This window comes from Taudactylus pleione, unplaced genomic scaffold (genome assembly GCF_031769625.1).
Source record: "Taudactylus pleione unplaced genomic scaffold, aTauple2 ptg000016l, whole genome shotgun sequence".
NCBI classification, from domain to species: domain Eukaryota; kingdom Metazoa; phylum Chordata; class Amphibia; order Anura; family Myobatrachidae; genus Taudactylus; species Taudactylus pleione.
In genome coordinates, this window is record NW_028284418.1 from 17,787,351 (window position 1) to 17,810,400 (window position 23,050).

The 23,050-nt window shown below is 41.2% G+C and overlaps 1 protein-coding gene across 6 annotated transcripts in view; it reads right to left on the reverse strand.

Annotated features, from left to right (window-relative positions):
- MBTD1 (mbt domain containing 1) overlaps positions 1 to 23,050 on the reverse strand; it is a 69,408-nt gene that overhangs the window by 21,777 nt on the left and 24,581 nt on the right. For all 6 annotated transcript variants that reach the window (XM_088475016.1, XM_088474993.1, XM_088474984.1 and 3 more), the window contains exon 15: positions 13,357 to 13,434. In XM_088475016.1, the coding sequence (XP_088331142.1) occupies positions 13,357 to 13,434 (78 nt within the window). The remainder of the gene's footprint in view (positions 1 to 13,356; positions 13,435 to 23,050) is intronic.

The window sequence follows — 23,050 nt, forward strand, 5'->3', positions numbered from 1 at the left end:
ACTTACGTAACAACACTTCACTGGTTATAAGAAATGCTGATAAAGGGGGTGATATAGTCCTGCAGGACTTTGCATCCTATGATAAGGAAATAAGGAGACAATTGTCTGATGTGTTGACCTATCAGAAGGTAGAGTTCAACCCTATGGTGAGAATTAAAAAGGAGGTTGATGACTTGATTCATTTTGCACTTATGAATACCTGGATTGAGGAGGATACAGTGGCATTCTTGACAGTTGATTATCCAATTTGCCCGATACTCTATACCCTACCGAAGATCCACAAGACTCTGGTGGATCCACCAGGGAGGCCCATAATATCAGCTAGGGGATCCATATTACAACCTGTGGCTCAGTTTTTGGATTTTTATCTTCAACCAATTGTCAAGAGTGCCACTACTTATCTTCGTGATACTGGTCAACTATTAGCGGAGATAAGAGCATTAACTGATTTACCTTCTGAATATATGTTGGCAACACTTGATGTCTGTTCACTATATACTGTGATACCTCATAGAGAAGGGATTGAGGCAGTTGAAAGAGCACTGTGTGAAGGTCCTTATAGTGGACCTCCGATACATTTTATGTTGGAATTGTTGCAAAAAGTACTTGAATGTAATCACTTCCTATACCAAGGGGAATATTACATTCAAGTAACTGGTACGGCTATGGGGTCGAATTAGGCCCCGGCCTATTCTAATATCTACATGTATCAATATGAGAAAGAGTTTTTGTTGAGTACATTTGGTGAGCGGATTTTCTATTACAAAAGATTCATTGACGATATTTTTCTTATTTGGTTGGGTGATGAGGAGTCTTTTAACACTATGATCATGAGCCTACATAGCCTGCATAGCCCAATTCGCTTTACTTCCACTATAAGTGGTGTTTCCATTGATTTTTTGGACGTTACATTGTTCAAAAGCCTTACAGGACTGGAATATACATTATTTCGGAAATCTACCGATAGAAACAAACACTCTTTTATGGGCAAGTAGCCACCACCCTAACTCTTTGAAAACAAATCTACCAATATCACAGTTTTTACGTATTTTAAGGAACAACTCTGATATGAATTTGGCTAAGGAGCAGATACAAGACTGCTATGAGAGGTTTAAGGAGCGTGGCTACAAGGACTCAGTGATTAAAAACAGCCTGGTTAAAGCTAGGAAACGATTCTTGGAATCACGTCCTTTATCTGGAAGTGGAATGGATGGGGATACACGTTTTATTATGAACAGTAGATGTGATACCAACCTTACGGTACTCCAAAACTCAGTGAGAAAAAATTGGTCTATACTAACCACTGACCATTCATTCAGTAAACTTAAGAGAGCACCACCACTTTTTAGTATCAGTAGAGGTCAAAACTTGAAGGATCTTTTATTACGCCCAAATATGCACCAAAGTAATACATCTGAAACCAACTGGCTGTCTCAGAAGAACGGGTGCTATAAATGTTTGGGGTGTACGACCTGTAGGTCCATGTTGACAGGAAGCTTTTTTTGCCATCCGCAAAGTGGAAGAAAGATTTATCTACGTAAGCGTCTGACTTGCCAGTTGGACCATGTGATATATTTCTTGATGTGTCCTTGCGGACTGATGTATGTCGGCAAAACAGTGAGGACTTTTCGTGAAAGGATGAACCAGCACCGGTCCTCAATACGCTTGGCTTACTCTACTGGAACTTCTGATAAACCGGTGGCCATACATTTTCTAAAGAATGGACATCAGGTTTCTTCATTGAAGTGCATGATAATTGACTGGATTCCACCTCCAGTTAGGGGAGGCGATAGAGGATTAACTTTACTGAAATGTGAAGCTAAATGGATACATCAGTTGGAAACAGTATCCCCCAAAGGGTTGAATGAACTGAACTCATTATCTATGTTTATCTAATATTCTATGGCTATATTTTGGGCTCATGTAGTGTTTAGACTCGGCACTTAAAAAGCGAGTAAAATCTTAAACACGCTGTATAAATTCTTAATACGTTATATAAAAGTTTTTTGGATTTGATTGATATAAAAATTTGATTGGCATAGATATTCATGTTATATCTTATACATTGGTTTGTCCATATGTGTTTGGTGTTGGTTTATATGTTTTATGTGAAGTGTGTATATACATGGGACTATGTATAGTTAGAAACGATAATGGAGGGGATAGTTCCCCTTTATAAGTGTATTTGAGGAGTTAAACCTTAGAGAGATATTTGTCCTCTAGGTACTGGAGGAAAGTGAATGTAGTACTGAATACTAGAGTTGTATAATATGCACTGCTAGTACGATGCTGGGCTCCAATATGGATGGGTGTATAGTTCCTGCTATGGTACTTCTGGGTGCCGAACTTCCGGTGCAAGGACCTGGTGCCGAACTTCCGGTGGTAGGACCACGAGGAATAGCGGCTGTGCACTACTAGTAAGGTGGGAAATATTAAAGTACAATGGAGATCTGGTTAGCGCTAGGTTCTCCTTAGTATCCATGTTGTAATTGATAGATGAACAGGGATATTGTCACGATGTGGTCACTTCCGGTGGCATCCCACGTGGTGGGTTGTACTAGGGTAAGTTAAGGTATAAATGGCGCCCATGATATATACACACTGCTGTTTGATTATCCTGATATTGGTGGTGGTTACTTCAGTCGGTCTTGATAAAGGCTTGGTGTAAGCCGAAACGTCGACTTTTAAAATGGAATAAAGAAATTTGTTTTAACCTTTTTTTACAATCTAAAAAGTCTGGTGAGTGCTCTCTGAATATACCTACAGCTATAATTGGGAAACCCTGCATGGAGGATTCCCTGAGACGTGGCACCCCAGCAATTGGACTCTAGAGGCTCGTGAGTGCGGTTTTCCCAGGGGACTATATATATATATATATATATATATATATATATATATATATATATATATATATATATATATATATATACACATATACACATATACATACATACATACATACATACATATATATACATATACACACACACACACACACACACAGCCTGTCAGAATACGGTCTGGGATCAGCTGCTACTTACCTCTGCGTCAGCGTCCTTGGGCATAGGTGTTCAGTCGCTGGGAGTGGATGTGAGTGGTGGCTGAGTATTCTACCTGGGCTCAGCTAGGGCATCCTTGTTTCCGGGATGCCGGGCATGGGCGCAGCCATGTTGGTCCATATCACCTGACTAGTATTCCCAACGGTAGTCCTGTGGTCAATCAGCTGATCCTCTGATCCAATGACCAGCTACCAAAGGGTATTTTAGTCTGACGCCAGGAACAGGAAACTTCTGCACAACGTGACTGTTTCAGTGATTGTTATGCTCTCCGGTGTTTTCTATGAAGTATCTCCAGTGTGTTTCAGCCCTCACGCTGACCTCCAGGGTTACTTGTATTAGCTCTCATGCTAATTCTCAGTGTGTTACTTTAGCTCTCTCGCAGAACTCCAGTGTTTCATGTAACAGGTCCTGTGTTATCTTTCAGTGTGCTGCTCAGCTCCCAAGCTGCCTCTGTGTTACATGTGTCAGCATTCAAGCTGATTACTAATTTAGCTGTCTAGCTGCATCTCTGTGTTTACTTCACTCCTATAGTGGTTTCTACTGTGACTGCGTCTCAGGCTCCGCAGTGTTCCTTCCCAGTGAACCCTCCTCATGACTACCACCGCTGTTCGGCTATTCATATCTAGTGCTGATTACCTTCGGTTCTCAGTATCTCATTCCAAGTGCTGATTACCATCGATTCTCAGTACTGGTTACTATCGCCTTTCAGCATCTCATACCAACTATCAATTACAATCACCATTCAGCATCTCATACCATCTATCGATTACCATTGATTCTCAATATCTCATTCCAAGTGCTGACTACCATCGATTCTCAGTGTCTTATACCAAGTCCTGATAACCATCGCTATTCAGCATCCAATACCAGGTGCCGATTACCAGTGCAACTCACATATTAGTCTTTGAAGCATCATCAGTGTTTATATAATCCTCCCATATCTATCTCTGTTTTCTCCAGGTACCTTCCTCAGGGGCCCCAACCTGCTCACTTGATGCAGCGAAACCCACATCCAGCTTGGAGGGGTCAATGGTGAATACCATCGAGTGGACTAGACTCCGCACCCTGGGGTAGGTCTCAGCAACACCTGGGAGAGAAACACATTGGATCCAATCTCCCCTCAATACCCTGCTACCAGAGCTCCAGCTCTCCATTTATGTTTCTATCTCGGTTGACTTCAGGGGGTTCATTTACTGAAGTGCAGGTTTTTAGATTTGGAGATGTTGCCCATAGCAACCAATGAGATTCGACTTCTCATTCAACTAGCACCTGCTAGAACATAATAGCTAGAATCTGATTGTTTGCTATGTGCAACATCTCCAACTCTCAAAACCCTCACTTTACTTTTTTTCTCCAGGGGGTATATTTACTAAAGAGAAAAAAGGAGCACGAGCTATGTCCCAAGCGGTTTGCTGCACGGAGAGCTGGATGAGACTGCCGCTTTATATAGCGTGGATAGCCATCACCCTGTGTGCGATCCGAAGGCACCAGAGGGTTGAGCTTGAGCCGGCCGCTGTTTACTTTGATGTATGCAAGCTTAATACACTTGAGTAAAAAATAACAATCAATCTCTTTTACTAGGTGGATGCACCTTTTCTTCTCGTTTCATGATTGACACTATTTTGCCTGTGGTAAGGCTTATAAGAGGATGGCAGCACATACATCGCTATTATTTTGGACTTTATTTTGTATGCTTTCAAGTGGATATGTTGCACACTTCTGCATTTTATATATATATATATATATATATATATATATATATATATATATATATATACACATACACACATATAAAAGAATCTTTATATATTACATATGCACATGCCAATTTTCAAAATGTTATCACCCCCTTTGCTGTGTAGCACCTCAAAAGTTCTGGTGCAACCAATTACCTTCAAAAGTCACATAATTAGTGAAATGAAGTCCACCTGTGTGAACTTTAAGTGTCACATGATCTGTCAGTATAAACCAACCTTTTCTGAAAGGCCCCAGAGGCTGCAACACCACTAAGCAAGAGGCATCACACCATGAAGACCAAGGAGCTCTCCAAACAAGTCAGGGACAAAGTTGTTGAGATGTACAATTCAGGGTTGGGTTATTTAAAAAAAAAAAAAAAACATCCAAATCTGTGATGATCCCCCGGAGCACTATCAAATCCATCATCATTAATGAAAAGAGCATGGTACCACAACAAGCCTGCCAAGAGAGGGCCGCCCACCAAAACTCACAGACCGGGCAAGGAGGGCATGAATCAGAGAGGCAGCACAGAGACCAAAAGGTAACCCTGAAGGAGCTGCAGAATTCCACAGCAGAGACTGGTGTATCTGTGCATGTGACCACAATAAGGCGTACACTCCCTAGAGCTGGGCTTTACTGAAGAGTGGCCAGAAAAAAAGCCATTACTTAGTGACAAAAATAAGAAGACACGATTTGAGTGAGACTCCCCAAATGTATGGAGAAAGGTGCTCTGGTCAGATGAGACTAAAATTTTTCTTTTCTGCTACCAAGGAAAGCGCTATGTCTGGCGCAAACCCAACACATCCTATCACCCAAAGAACACCATCCCCACAGTGAAAAATGGTGGTGGCAGCATCATGCTGTGGGGATGTTTTTCAGCAGCAGGGACTGGGAAACTGATTCGAGTCGAGGGAAAGATAGATGGTGCTAAATACAGGGATATTCTTGAGCAAAATCTGGTTCAGTCTGCCTGTGATTTGAGACTGGGACGGAGGTTCACCTTCCAGAAGAACAATGACCCAAAGCATACTGCTAAAGCAACACTCGAGTGGTTTAAGGGGAAACATTTAAATGTGTTGGAATGGCCTAGTCAAAGCCCAGATCTCAATCCAATTGAGAATCTGTGATCAGACTTGAAGATTGCTGTTCACAAGCGGAAACCATCCAACATGAAGGAGCTGGAGCAGTTTTGCCTTGAGGAATGGGCAAAAATCCCAGGGGCAAAATGTGGCAAGCTCACAGAGACTTATCCAAAGCGACTTGCAGCTGTAATTGCCACAAAAGGTGGCTCGACAAAGTAGTGACTTTAGGGGGGTGAACAATTATGCACGCTGACGTTTTCTGTTACGTTGTCCTAAATGTTGTATGATTCACAATATAAAAAAAAAAAACACAACTTCACAGTTGTAGGCATGTTCTGTGAATGAAATGATGCACACCTTCAAACAATCCATGTTAATTCCAGGTTCCAGGCAACAAAACATGAAAAATGCAAAGGGGGGTGAATACTTTTACAAGGCACTGTATATATCCAATTGCATTTCCCAAATGTGGAAAAAATAGAGGGCACTCACCAGAGTTTAAAAAAAAAAATCATACTATTTATCAAAGCCTGGAATTAAAGGTTTGTCGACGTTTCAGTCCTGGAGGACCTTCCTCAAGACTCCAACATCACAGCATAATCACCATCTTTGTGTAAATAATCATATCATAGAACCAGGCAATGTGCCCTTCATCAGGACACACAAAGTGAAAACACAACAGTGCAACCTTAAATACCCATATTATAAAGACTCACCTGTCCCCTCTCCTGCCGGTACCAGACGTCTCCCACCGCACCTCCGGTCCCAAGGCTGACCTCACACAGGAAGTGATGTCAAACTGAACCCGCCAACAGGAGGATGGGGCAGAGCAGCCACAGACTAATGTGAGTCTGTTACCATGGGAACTGCCACACACAGACCCACTGACAGTACACCACACTGCCGCTCATGACACCACCCCACACGCCCTAAAAACATGTTAAAATGCACATACATGCAAGTACAATCACCTTCCAATGTTAACAAATCTATAAACTTAAGTGCATATTCAATAAGGCTGGAGTGAACATAAAAAGGTATAATGACAATATCACAAACACATAAATCTGCAGTTATTGTATATACAAAATATTAAATGCAAAAAAACGAGGTGCAAAAACAAAAAAAAAAAACACAGAAAGAAAAAACAAAGACAAGTGATTTAAATGTCTATCTGCACATCATACTCCTATATACCCAATTATCACACACCTGTAAATTAATGCCTACTGTGCAATGACTAATATTACAAATATCAACAAAAATCACAACAGACCAAGTATTCACCAAGCTGCAGCTATACACCCTTAATCTATAAAATCTATGATAATAGGTGCACAGGGAACGTACCACATTACTCAAACTGTTATACTGAACAATCACAGGGCTCTACGAGTCCATAAACAGCATAATCCATGCAACCCCACTACATCTCCAAACTGTCAAAATTGAGAATTTCCTAGCCCCCACTATAGAAAACAGCCTAAATTCAATGCCTCATTCCGACCCTTCGGGCTTACTGTGTCTCCTCTGCGCAACATCGCCATGTTAAGTCTAGCCTCCACAAAATGCCCGGCCACTACCTGTTCACTGGTGCCCGTGCCTGTTGACTTGTGTCAAGTGCTGCGCGAATAGCTGACCTGTGCTGCGCCATCCTCTATTTGAACTGCCTATCTGTCTTGCCCAAGTAGTGTAACCCACATGGGCAAGACAGAAGGTAAAATTACATATTTCATTGTGCAGGTCAATGGGAATCTGATGGAAAACATTTTGCCAGTATATGGATGGGAAAATGTATCTCCTGCCTCTAGATATGAACAGATCGCACAACCCGTGCATCTATAACACTAACCATTTTTACTGGCCACTCCCCGGTAGAAAGCTCCAGTTCGTGATGTCTGTCTTCACCACCAGATCCTTAATATTGTGTGTGACGAATATGCCCTCACAAACTATGACATTTTATGATGTTCTGTCATTTTATATTCCGTATAAACATGTTGTGTCAATTGCTATTCGGTGTGCAGGTTGGGAAGGACTGGGTTTAACAAAAGGTGAATTGTAAATAAAGTGGATGGCTTGCAGATAACAAAATAATGTATATCCCTCACAGTGTGAGGTCATGTGTGAACAACTAGCCCTCTCCATTTTTATGACCCCTGAAGTCAGCGTCCTAGATCATAATCCCAGAAACAGACCTCTTTTTACTTCACAGCCCTACCTCTAAAGACTCTTGTTATGCTATAGAGGCTGAGATAAGGATTCTGGTATTTACTATAGGTCTGGAAGGGGGAAGTTGAAGAGTTAGTTTGGCCAGGTAACCTTGTATTGGAAATCTATTGATCTCAAACCTTGCTGACCTGATAGGGAGACCCTGTTACGTATGAACAAAGAATTAGGGATGTATAAAAAAGGAATACCATCCAGCATTCAATGTTCACTCCTTGGGGTTCACACGTCAGTTCTGGGAGTGCATCAGGATATTCCTGTGGGTGAGATCCCCCACCCCATGAGCAGTGCTAAGAACTTTATTGTGAGTTGTCTTAGGAATTCTGAGTTTTCTCTTTTATTTTTTGAAAATATTTGCATTATAATCTGTAATTTTATTAATATTTTTGTAACTAAGCCTTGAAAATATTTTTGGGATTAAACACATTTAATCTAGCATAATCTCCGTGATTCTTATTGAACTTGTGTGCCTGGATAGGCTCATGTTACATATTTATGTGTCATTTGAATGTGATTTATTATTCATCTGTTGGGAGATCGCAGACCTCCGGAGAACAGTCTGCGTGGTGGCAGAAGAACCGTGTATTTTGGTAAGTGACCGCGGTGCGCCGGCATCACAACCAGCTGATCCAGATTGTTGTATCTGCGAGTCAGCCCACATGACATTGGGACTCCTTGTGGAGCTAGGCATCAACTTGCTGCTCTTAAGGCAGCCTAAATCTGGGTCTGACGTAATAATCGGCCACAAATTCTTGACCTTTTTACTCGATTGGTAGCTTTTATTATCAAACTGATGGACCCAAGGCAGTGATCGCGCTGAGCGAAAAAGTTAATGGGTCCCAGGGACCCCTCACTTTAAAAAAATTGGGGTCCTATTCCTCTGTTTTTGGGTGCCATCACATATTATGGTACAATGCTGGGGGCAGGTAGCAGTTGGGACAGAGGGGTTTAAGGGTAAGCAGTAGCTCGAGATAGAGGCTGGGAGAAGTGGGGGGTAAGGCCAGGCAGTGCTGGGGGCAGGGAGGAGGTAAGTGCAGACAGCAATTGGGAAAGTGCTTGGGAGCAAGGATGGAGCTAGGGGCAGACAGTGCTAGGTGTAGGGCAGGGGTCTTCAAACTTGGCCCTCCAGATGCTGTTGAACTACACATCCCAGCATGCACAGCATGCACTGCACATAGTTTTAGCATGCTGTTATATCAAAAAGGTGGCAGTGCATGCTGGGATGTATAGTTCCACAGCAGCTGGAGGGCCAAGTTTGAAGACCCCTGGTGTAGGGGGTAAGGGTAGAAATTAGCTGGGGCAGCATTGGAGCAAGGAGGGGGTTAGGGGCAGGCAGTATTGGGGGCAGTGCTGTGGGGGTAGAAAGGAGGTAGATCGCAGCTAGGACAGTATGGAGGCAAGGATAGCGTTAGGGGCAGGCAGTACTGGGGGTAGGTAGGGGGCAAGGGTAGATAGTAGCTGGGGCAAGCAGGTGCTTAGTGACAGGCACTTAGGAACATGCACAGGGGACACACACTATTGCAGGGGATACGTATAGCTACACATCCCTACCATACAGGGTCACAGCCATAAGCCTACCAGTCTCTCCGGGCACAGATGCAAGGCAGGGGAGTGTAGGCAGGCATGGGGGGCACACATCATGGGGCAGTGACAGAGAGCAGCGCTTACCTTTGCAGAGGAGGAGGGTGGCTGCACTGCACTGGGTGAGTCGGGCCAGTTTCTGCAGCACAGGTGCATGCTGCTGGCGACGGCTAATGGGTCAGTGCATCCTGTAGAGGATGCAGAGGCACCAATGGAGACTAACATGAGCTGGAGGAAAGCGACCAGCAGATCGATGCGCTGCGCTGGCAGGCACAGAGAGGGGGAGGAAGACACTGCAGGCGGCAATTGGCTTAAGAGACGAAGCCAGTGATTGGCTGGGGAAACAGGTAGCGAGTGATTGACTGGAGGCGCTGCTGCTGCTTCTTCCAGGGAGTGGGCAGAGCCTGGCAGTCCCAGTCTCTGGCTGGTCGGAACTGCCTGGAGATTGGGTGAGGGTCGGGGACTAGATGAGGAAACTCTGCTGGCGGCTATTGGCACAATTTTAAATTTGGGTCACCAATAGCCTGTAGCATGTAAAATTGTGCTATAGTGCGTATTTTGCGATCCCTGACAAAGTATCACTTCCTTTTGTTGCTTGTGACTACCCTCTTGCAAGAGCTCAGCGCGTTCTTTAGCAAGGGCCTTCTTCTTCGCTTGTACAAATGCCTTCCTCGGATACCCTCTTACAATAAAACTTCTCTAAAATTAAATGTTCGCCTATTATCATAGATTTTAAAGATTAAGGGTATATAGCTGCAGCTTGGTGGATACTTGGTCTGTTATTGTGATTATGATGGTATTTGTAATATTAGAGTCATTGCACAGTAGGCATTATTAATTTACTGGTGTGTGCTAATTGGGTATATAGGAGTATGGTGTGCAGATAAACATTAAATCACTTGTCTTTCTGTTATGTTTTTTTTGCACCTCGTTTTTTTGCATTTAATATTTTGTAAGTGCAGATTTATGTGTTTATGTGATATAGTCAGTGTACCTTTCATGTTCACTCCAGCCTTGCTGAATATGCACGTAAGTTTATAGATGTGTTAACATTGCAAGGTGATTGTACTTGCATGTATGTGTATTTTAACATGTTTTTAGGGTGTGTAGGGCGGTGTAATGAGCTGCAGTGTGGTGCGCTGTCAATGGGTCTGTGTGTGTTGGTTCCCATGGTAACAGACGCACACAAGGCTCACTAGTCTGTGGCTGCCCTGCGCCGTTGGCGGGTTCAGTTTGACATCTCTTCCTGTGTGAGGTCAGACTTGGGACCGGAAGTGCGGCGCGGGATGCCGGGGACCGGCGGGAGAGGGGACAGGTGAGTCTTTAGAATATGGGTATTTAAGGTTGCACTGTTGTGTTTTCACTTTGTGTGTCCTGATGAAGGGGTGCTGGACCCCGAAATGTTGAAATAAAGCACCATTTGCTTCACAAAGTTACCAGTCTTGGAGTGCCACCTTCTTTTGTTTTGTTGTATTAAGGGTGAGCTATCCCCAGGAAGGCACCCAAGCAAGATCCAGTGAGGCTTCAGCTGAGTGCCGGACCTATATTATATACATACATACAGTCAGGTGCATAAATATTGGGACATTGATAGAACTTTCATATTTTGGCCTCTATTCACCACCACAATGGCTTTGAAATGAAACAAACAAGATGTGCTTTAACTGCAGACTTTCAGATATAATTTGAGGGTAATTACATCCAAATCAGGTGAACGGTGTAGGAATTACAACAGTTTCTGTATGTGCCTCCCACTTTTTAAGGGGCCAAAAGTCATGGGACTATCAACTCAAAAGCTATTTCATGGACAGGTGTGGGCTATTCCCTCGTTATTTCATTATCAATTAAGCAGGTAAAAGGTCTGGAGTTGATTCTAGGTGCGACATTTGCATTTGGAATCAGTTGCTGTCGACTCTCAATATGAGATCCAAAGAGCTGTCACTATCAGTGAAGCAAGCCATTATTAGGCTGAAAAATCAAAACAAACCCATCAGAGAGATAGCAAAAACATTAGGTGTGGCCAAATCAACTGTTTGGAACATTCTTAAAAAGAAAGAACGCACCGGAGAGCTCAGCAGTTAAAGCACATCTTGTTTGTTTCATTTCAAAGCCATTGTGGTGGTGAATAGAGGCCAAAATATGAAAATTCTGTCAATGTCCCAATATATATATATATATATATATATATATATATATATATATATATATATATATATACATATATATATATATATATATACACACACACACACACACACACACACACACATAAATGTACAAGTACATATGTGTGTAAATATACACACACACACTAAAATATAGGTTCTGTGGGAGGTTTAGGACACTGTAGTCCCCAAGTAATAACATTGCATGCTCTAGTATTAACAGTGCACTAGATCAAATATATAATATATTTATCATCATGCACAATTACATTAGTATTTAATAAACAGAAAATTGTATTGACCAAAGGCGATTTCCCTGGACTAGTCTCCACGACACTGGCAAGGTGCTACAGTTAGCCATCTTCCCTCACAATTTCTGGACAGGCCACACCCAGCCAGCCTTCCCTCTGCTAGAGACAAACACCCCTTTCACACAGTTATCCCGGGTCGGTTGTACATGGTCCATCCCAGGTGAGACCCTTTCAGACTGGCGGCCTGACCTGGCTAACTGCAGGGTTGATGATCTCACCGCCATCACGTGCCGAGCCAGCGATTGGAGATCATCATCTCCAAGCGCCAGCTCTTCCTATGCCGACAATGAGACCAGAGTCGCATCAACCGGTTTATTTCAACCTGGCCCTTTCACACTGAGCAATGATGAGATGATGACCCAGTCTTTCGCTGATGATTTCTATTGACAGAACAACTGAGCGCCGAGGACGACAGGAGGCAGCTTGTTTGTTGCTATCCACCCCACCAGTAATCCAGATCAGCTTTTCAACTAATTTCCCAGGTGCCCATTAATTGATATGCTAAGAAGAATACATCTGCAAGGTCAATGGTGCTAAAATAACAGGCAGTGACTGAGCAGTGGAGCACCACGTTCTGGACAAACAGACAACTCTGGACAAACAGACAACTGCATATGTGTTTCCAATCAAACAACCTATAGCTGTGAGAGTTTGTTTTCCGCAGTGTAGGGGTTTGGTGATGTTGTTGGTGGATTTTATATGATATGGATCTGGAATAATCATTACCTTAGATGGCAAGGTAAATGCTTATCACTACACAGTTGCAAAGGAGGGATTATCTTTACCCAATTTTATACCAGATCTTTTGTGGCAGAAAAGGCATCTTACAGGATGAGCATGCCCCTCTACATAGAGCTTGTGCAGCTGGTAATAGTTTGAGGAGAAAGATAATAATGTTATCCATATGTCATGGTCTCCTCAGTCACAAGATCTGAGCCCATTCAAGCATTTATGTATATTCAGGTAGGATGCATGAGAACATATTTTGTACTACTTTCAACCAGATATCAGATAAAGTGCTAGGTGTGAGGAATGGTTGACAAAATTGCATTCAATTATGTAAATTTGAGAACAAAATTTGCAGTGCCACCAGTTGAAGTAGAAAAAACAAAAAACAAACAAGAACTTATTGCACAGATTATAGTGATGTAGCACAACGAAAATATTCGGAGAATAAATATCTAAGACTCACTTTTTTTGTGTCCTTTGTACTGCTGGGATTTAGACTTTTTCTTCTGTTTGGATACAGTCGTCTGGTTATCTTTTGTTACTAAAAAACAAAACAAAAACATTGAAAATGTATTGGAAAATGAAGTCATTTACAAATAAAAACAGTGAATCTTCACCCACTCACATTTGTTAGTTTCTCTTTCTACCATGAGACCACATCAATAACACTATACCAGCTGCAGTGCTGTGCGGATTACAACAAAGAGTACACAAAAAACCAAACACAACTTTCATTGTTAATATATTTCCATTGCCACACTCTTGTACCCCTTCGACTGCTGCACCTGATTGGACATGTGCTGCCGTCACTGTACTCCTCTTCTCTGTAAAGGGGGAGGGGGGTCTTGTATAGCAGTTATCGCAATTCTTGTCTCAGGACCCTGAAGTTGGTGATAAGTTGTGCATAACCTCTATTTTTGGCTAAAAATGTCAGGAGTTGGGCAGAACCGCTGGGACACCCTCCTTAATGATTAATTAGCCCAAACTAAATTTTTTAATTAGCTTCAATTTTACGAATAATTATGTCATTTTTGGGGTGAAAAAGTGAAAAGAGGCATTTAAAGTAGTGGGACAAGTATAATGAGGGCCTGTATGGATGGGACAGGTGTTTTAAACACTGCAGGTGGCAGTGACTGACAGGTGCATTTTAAAAAAATAAAAGACTTCCGGTTCCGGGTTCATGGAGTAAGCAGCTCCTTGTAAGAGCTACGCTTGACTACTGGCAACATCTCCTTATTAAAGGCTCATAGAGCCTCTCAACTTCACCCCACCTCACCCTGTATATTCCAGTAGTTACCCAGTTCGGACAGAGGCACACATTGCCCTCAGGCGAGTTACGCCGCGCTCAGGAGAGCCGCTACACCCCTAACGACGGAGCCTGCAGGAGCCGCTGCAAGCACAGACTCCCCTCTCTGAAGAGAGATTAGCGCTCATCTACCCGAGGCTTACCTGCCTAAGTGACCTCGGACCCTTGGCTGAGGCTGCCTGTGGCTGGGAGACGCTGAGCGCTGTTAGGCACTCACTGACTGGAGACTCCTTTCCCGCGCTGCAGATGCCGGTGAGTTAGACCGCCACAAACATTTACACCAACAACCTACTGGGATTCACTTCTCTAGCCTAAAAACCATCAAACCTTTCCTGGCTAATTATTTAATACTACTCATCTCTGCAGTGAAAGTATAAAGAGGATATTGGAACCTGTCATTTTATCCTCTCTCACAGAACAAGATCCCTGTCATAGGTCCAGTTCTTCTAGTGTTCTGAACTTACTTTCTGATTACTCATTATCATTATACACGGCGCGAACTATCACAGTATTCATAATTTCAATACATTTAATATTTTACTGCACTTGTGCTTGCATGAAGAAATATTTGCAGACCCAAAACTTCCTCTTCCTCTTCTTTTCCTAAACCTCCGTGCCAAGAAAAACGCTGCGGAAGTAACAACATGGCACCTGAGGTCACCCCTCCAACTCATAAAAAAGCTGCAGCACAAGTAGGCGAACAAGCCAGTAGCCTTACAAACCCCATCACGTACGGAGATATAGTGGAGGCAATTAAAAGCACTATGACTCCCCTGCTGTCACAGGCAGTGTCTGATATCAAAGATCAGCTTCAGCAGTTGTCGGCGAGAGTCACGGATACAGAAAATAAATTAGGAGCCATGTTCCAAGATGTTTCTGACCTCAAAGGCAAGGTACAAGTCTTACAGAAAGATAACTACTACCTGCGTAACAAAATTGATGACTTTGAGAACCGCTCTCGGCGCAATAACAGAAGGCTAGTTGGTCTCCCCGAATCTGTCAAAGGTCCAGCTTTCGCCCATTTCGTAAGAAACACCCTTCCATCTCTGTGGGAAATTACGGAAGCTTGCTCAGATTTGGTCATTGAAAGGGTCCATAGAGCAGGACCACTTCCTAAACCAACAAACCAACGGATTCGCGTCCTAGAGTTGTGTTGTTTAGGTGCCTCAACTACCTTCATAAGGTTACCTTTTGGACAGCATCTAGAGCAAATAAATCCATTATGTGGGAAGGCAAGTGTCTCTACATATTTCAAGACTTCTCTGTCGAGCTATCTAGAGCACACAAGGCGTTCTCGCCAATCTGCTCACAACTAGTTCAAAACAAACACAAATTCGCTCTTATCTATCCTGCCAGACTGTGTTTATTTGAAGAGGACTCTTATAAGGACTTTTTGAAACCAGATGATGCAGCGGAGTACTTAAACAGAGACTCTAAAGCCCTAGCCGAAGACATAACAGACTCCAACCCACGCTGAGGTCGAATGATTTTCTTCTGATGGAAGCTATTAATCGATGAGTCTTCAGATTCTCATGGGTGTTCCCCGAGTAGAACCCTCTATATATCTTAAGTTTGGCATTTCTTCTCTTTTTTTTCGTCAATAACTTTCTGACTAAGATGTATTAGAATTATTACTACTCAGTTAGTGTTGATTTCTTCATTTTGTAGGTTTATATATGCTTATTGTCATTATAATCCAAATTATATAAATTTTTAGGTGATAGATATTTTCTCATTATTCTATATGTTGCTCGGAGCTCAAGGGAGCCCTGCTCCCCGGTTTAATTTACTATTCATTAATGTTGATTTATATATATATATATATATATATATATATATATATATATATATATATATATATAGTAGGAAAAAGAGGGGCACTCACCAGGCTTGTAAAAAATTAGTCCATTTTTAATGCAAGTAATGTATCATACTCAACGTTTCGGTCACAGTTTCTGACCTTCTTCAGGAGAACCAACATCAAATAAAGTTCAACAGCAATAGCAAAAGATATTCCTGTATCTTTTGCTATTGCTGTTGAACTTTATTTGATGTTGGTTCTCCTGAAGAAGGTCAGAAACTGTGACCGAAACGTTGAGTATGATACATTACTTGCATTAAAAATGGACTAATTTTTTACAAGCCTGGTGAGTCCCCCTCTTTTTCCTACTTTGTATTACCAGTGGATTTCTGAACAGGTCTCCAGTGGTGTGGTGGACACCCCAGCATTATCTATACAGAGTTTGATGTGAGTGCAGCCTTTTCTTGGATAGATAATATATATATATATATATATATATATATATATATATGTTGATATATGTTTCTTTTTATATGAGATTTAAAAAATCCCCCGGAAGATCATGAGGGAATAGAGATGTCCCGACCCATCCAGGAGACTGGATTCGGGAGTTTCTTACACCTCATTACTACCGGTTCTTCTACAATGTACAACTGTCTGTCTTTTTGTGATTGTCTTGTCTTCCCCGTTACCTCATGTCTTACGCCCCTCTCCTTCACTCTCTCCTTCATTTTCATTTTAGTTTTTTGCATGACAGGGATTGGGAAAGACTATTTATCCACTATCTCAAGAAGTAATGACAGAACTTAGACTTAGCTCCTGGAACATTGGAGATATCAATTCCCCAGCACAATGCCGTAAGATACTTTTATACCTTTCCAAACTACACGTAGACATTGCCTTTTTGCAGGAAACTCACCTCACATCACAAGAAACAATCAAACTACAAATGATGGGATGGTCAATTTTGGCGGCAGCTCCTTTTAGCTCCAAGGCTAGAGGGGTGGTCATACTGTGCAAAAAATCTCTTAAGATAGTTGCTTTCTCCACTCTCTCTGACCCAGTCGGCCGCTATGTAATAGCCACAATTTTGCTCTCTAATAAAGAATATACATTATGCAATGTTTATGCCCCAAACCAATATTCCAAGCCCTTCCTTCAAAAACTCATGGCTGTGCTAGTACCCTACTCTCATTCTTCCTTAATTCTTTGTGGGGATTTCAACTTGGTTTCTTCCAATTTTCTTGACAAATCAACCCCATCTGCTTGCTCTAATTCTTTACCCAAACTAGGAATCCTCTTTCTCTCCAAAAAACTCCTGCTGGTGGACTCATGGAGAGCCTTACATCCCACGGAGAGAGAATATTGTTGCTTGTCCGCAGCCCATCATACCCTCTCAAGAATAGATTACATACTGATCTCTAATTCACTATTCCCCAGTATACATTCATCGGATATGGAACCCATATTACTCTCAGACCACGCATTAGTCTGGATAGATCTCCATGTGTCCACAGATAGAGGCCCCTCCAACCATTGGAGAATCCCTACGCATCTAGATAACTCTGTAACCTTTTGTAATAAACATGAATCCGTGTGGGAAGATTACAAACTAAATAATGCTATATCTAATCCATCCCTATTTTGACAGACTGCAAAGGCGGTTTTGAGAGGTTTTATAATCACTTATGTCTCTTCCTTTCGCAAACAATCAAACGATTATATAAAGCTACAATCAGAGCTTTCTGATTCATTTCAGGTATATAAACAAACAAACAAAGCTCCCTCCATCAGCAATAGACAGATCTAATACTGCAAAAACACACTTTGAAGAATATCTACATGCTATCGGTGATAGGTTATTATTTTCAGTTAACTACAGGTTCAATAAGTTTGGAAACAAATCTGGCCGTCTTTTAACGAATATTCTGAATGGCAACAGACTACTATGGTGGTTCATCTACTCAAAACTTCGAGCGGTCAGCTTACAACATCCAACTCACAAATAGCTAACATAATGCATTCTTTCTATCAATCACTGTACTCCTCTCCTGTCTCCGACTCGGATGATATAACTAAAAATTCACAGACAGGAAATGTTGATTGGACTGCGCTCCCTTATGCCCAAATATCTGCTGAACAGAACTCTATTTTCTTCTATGGAGATGGGGTTAGATAAGTTTCTTCAGCGATTAATCATCTCAAGCCCGCAAAAGCCCCTGGTCCAGATGGTCTTAGTGGGGAATTCTATAAAATATTAGGTCCCAGAATGTTTGATACCTTGACTTCTACCTTTAACCACATGCTCTCCCCGCTTATTTTAATTCGGCCATAATTAAAAGTAATACCCAAGCCGGGGAGAGATTTAGCCCTTCCAGGTTCATATAGGCCTGTATCATTACTAAATCAAGATTACAAGATTCTCACCAAAATACTGACTGAAAGGGTTAAATTAATCCTTCCCCACATCATCCACTCGGACCAAACAGGGTTCATCCAAGGGTGCCAACTCAGTTGTGAATGTCCGCCGAGTAAACTCAGCTATTATTTCCCTGTCTAAATCTAATTCCCAAAACCATGGCGCCATTATTTCGTTAGATGCCGAAAAGGCATTTGACCTTATCTCTTGGCCAAATTTGTTCCACTCTCTTGCTAGATTTGGTTTTCCTGATTGTTTTATCTGCTACCTTAACCTTCTCTATTTAAACTCCCAATCTCAAATTTCTTGTACCTGTTTCCTATCCCCCCCTTTCTCATAAATTAAAAGGTACTAGACAAGGCTGTCCCCTATCACCTTTGCTATTTGCGGTTGCTATCGAACCCTTAGCAATTGCACTCAGTCTGTCCCCTTGTTCCATGGTATCCAGGTTCTATCTCCCTAAAATTATCACTTTTCGCAGATGACTTGATCCTTTTTGTCTCAAAACCACATATTTCGCTGCCTGTTATTTTAGATATCATGTCTTCTTTTGGCTCATTTTCTGAATACAGGATCAATTGGGATAAATCGGATATAATATACTCACCATATTCCCTTCAGCCTAATTTAGATGTCCCAGATTTGTCCTCATTTAAACCCCCCCACTAAACAGCTGAAATACTTAGGTTATCCATATCCCCTCCGATATTACTCAACTATACATAATTAACTTTAAGCCGCTAATCAGTAAGATAACTACACTATTAGAATATTGGACTCTCTTGCCTTTGTCCCTGTTAGGCCGCATAGCTGCTTTAAAGAGTGTGGTGTTTCCAAAAATATTTTACCTTATGCAAATGGTGCCGGTTGCACTCTCTTTGTCAGACATTAAACACCTTCACTCCCTCATATCGCGTTTTATAGGGCAGAATAAACTGCCCAGAATAGCGACAAAAAAATTAATGCCACAATGCAGTAGTGGAGGCATGGGAGTCCCAGATCTTGCATCATATTCCTTATCAATATTTTGTAGGTACATTCTTGACTGGCTAATGGGCTCCTCCTTTTAAATGGAAGCACTACTTGACATTGCTATGTGTGCCCCTTTCTCCCCAGGTGCTCTCTTACATACTAAATCCACGAATATCCCAACTCATCTTTTAGCAAATATTTATTTTAGAGATACTTATTTGGCTTGGGTTAAGATTAATAGGAAAATGGGAAGAAACCATCTTGTGTCACCTTATATTCCTATTTGGGGAAATCCAGAGTTTCCCCCATCATTATCTAACTCACAATTTTCATCATGGAAGGAAAAGGGACTGAGAACCACAGCTAAGGTTTTTGACCCAGTAGGCTCATTAATGCAATTTTCAACTTTACAACAAACATATCAATTGCCTAATCACCAGTTTTATATTTATCTACTATTGAATCACTACATCTCCTTTCTACCTCCGGCTATGCCCATATCTAATCAATCCGATCCCTTAGAACCCCTTTTCAATTTCCTAACTCACAACCCTTTTCACTTAAAACTTCTTTATTCAGATCTAGTAAATAGCTCCTGGGTAAAATATAAACAATTATTATATAATTCTTGGATAAGAGATATACCTACCCTTGTTGAAGCCGAAATACTCTTTAAGCGTTACAACTCTACTCTAAAAATATTACAATCCTCCTATTTACAGGAAGTTCATATCTGCAACACACCTATAGAATGTACATTTCCCCAGCTCAAGGTAAACATATGACTGCTAAAGAAGCAGGCTCCTGCCCAAAATGTCACGCGACATTGGCCAATTTTCTACATTGTTTCTGGGATTGTGGCAAAATTAAAAGATTTTGGAATAAACTGCTATCCTATCTAAATAATACTTTCTCTCTTACCATCACCCCGGACAAGTTGGCATGTCTTTTAGCCAACTTCTCCAATTGGGATCTGGGAGAGCGGAAGAAGAAATTAATCCCACGACTCACACTGTTTGTCACGATTGCTAAGAAGATCATCCTAATTTATTGGATATCCCACTCATCACCATCTCTGGCTGAAGTTCAGCAGAAAATGCTGCAGGTATTATATTTTGACAGAAGATCTACTATCCCCAACATACATTCTGGAAGTGATAGATTCTACCGGAAATGGGGGTTATTTATTGATAGTTTAGACGAATCTTCTCAATCCAAAATCTACAAAACTATAAGAAACAACCGACAGGTACCTATGCCGTCAGATACAGTAAGATTATCAAACAGCGTTCTAGTACTCTACTAGATATATATATTTCTCCTTCTGTTCTCCACTTTCACTATATAACGAGATATTAAAATGTATATCTTAAATTTCTTCAAACTTTGACGCTTCACCAATGTTCTAGGTATAGTTATGTATATTACTACCTTCTCCTTTGTCATCATTTATCTCTGACCTGGTCCTTCGACTCAAATGATAATTTTTCATTCCCATACTCTATATCTGGATTTTCTCCCTCCTGTTTTTTCCCCTCTGTAGTCTTGTCTTGTTCTGTGTTTTGCGAGCATATCGAATTTATCCTCTTTTCTCTTTTACCGAACCCCTGGGTATATTTTTGGGTTTCTGATTACATTTGATAGGAAAATACAGTAATTAATTATTGTGACTTAGGATTGTTTTACTAATATCTGATCCCATAGTCAATGGTTAGCCAAATATTGCTTCTATTTTCTCTTGGCAAGGTTATGTCTGTATTCGTAATAATTTCAGTCCAACTGCTGATACAATACCTATGCCCTATATTTTTCTGTTGAATATGTAGTATTGTATTGTTTTTCAACCAAAATATCTATTCTACTTTTAGAAATACTAATAAAACTATTTAAAAAAATAAAAAAAAAGTTAACTAAAATGACACAAACATACTTACACACATTTAAGTGTACCCCTAATTTTACTACATCATTTATTTTGGCCAAAAAAACTTGCTTTCTATATTTTTGTACTGTTTTACAAAACTGCATATAACAGCCATTTGACATTTTAAAGAACCCCAAACCCTTTGATTATGGCCATTAACAGACTTCTATACTGTGACCCGATTTTAGTTTACCGTTTTTTTGGTGTACAGGCAGATTTCTCTGTTTTAACTTGACAACCAATATGTATGATAATCCCTCCATGGATATTGCCGGTTTTTCAATAGGATAGCATGCTAAACGGGAGAGCACAAAGCTGTGAGAAATTCGGGCGATAGGTGCGAAAAGCTTTCAACGCCAAAAACTTAATTTTTCACATCTAATTGGATATTCCTCTAAAGCCGGGTACATACTAGACGATATGTACATAAACGGCCAGTGCGCTCCCACGCGTCGTCAGTGACATTGCCCATCACACCTGCATGCTGCCAAATGTAGTATGTCCCCCGCCCTCGCTGCCAGCAATCGCCAAGTGTGGGAATCTTATGACCAGGCCATGTTGAAGGGCACTAGCTTTTTAGTATGACTCATTCTACTAATGTTGGACTATGGAGACTGTATGATTGAGTTGGTGAAGTTAAAGTTACTTACCCATAAGGAAAAGTTGCATTTATTTTTAATCTATTTCAACAGTTGGGAGAGTTTAGGAATTTTCAGTCAAAGTTATGAAACGAGGATATTGGTATTCTGGCCTTGGACCGCATTAGGTATTTGACAAAAAGAGGGTTCTCTTTACTACCTGGAAGTTGTGAAAGGATTTATGGTATTAGGACCTGTGCGTTGTGCAGATATGATGACATTTTGGTCCTTTGTGAAAACCACAAGAGAGGTTGGCTGGCATCTAAGTAGATCAATGCTACGTGAATTGCTTTGCTAATTCAGGCATCAGACTTTCATTGGAACAAGGTAGCCTCTTCCTAAAAACCATGACATTTTCTACAAGATCAGCGAGTGCCTCCTGGGCCTTATATAATTAGCTGTGTCAGGTGATTATCTGTTTTTTGGTGAACATGCCAACTAAGTTTTACAAATTTAACATTTGATTTCAGAAGATACCAGGGAGCATCTCCTTTCACCCAAAACTAGCATTTCCCCACGTTAATCCTCATTTTGCAGTCCATTCAGAAATTACGGACGCCAAACCTTTTACATTCTTGGTCTCATGGTAAAAGATTTCCACCTAAAAAGTTGTTTGAATACATTCTTTTTTTTTTTTTTATCTTCGTTCAAGTGGTACTTTGTGGTTTCATTAGAAAATAACAAAAAAACTTCCCAGCAGGTTGCTGGGGGTATAGATAGGGAGGGGGTAAGTTAAATTTAAAGTGAGAATATTCCAGCTGAGCCACTCTTTACCACAATGTTGCAGTGTCCCCCAATGGACTCAGAGAATATTATTTAATGGAAGCATAAAAATCCAATATGCTAGACTTTTTAGAAGGTTACTGATAACATTCCATTACAAAATTGGCTACTATACTCCACAACAAATTAGTATGCCCAATCCTGGAGAGGATCCCACACAATGTAAAGAAACCTTTGAGCTTTTCACCATCCTGTCTTGTGTAAGCATACATGTAAGAGTTTGCACTTTGTATCCTGTCCAACACATTCAGGTGATATTACAAAATTGGGACTGTTTGGACTTTGGAAAAGGACTTGGACGCCATCTTCCTATT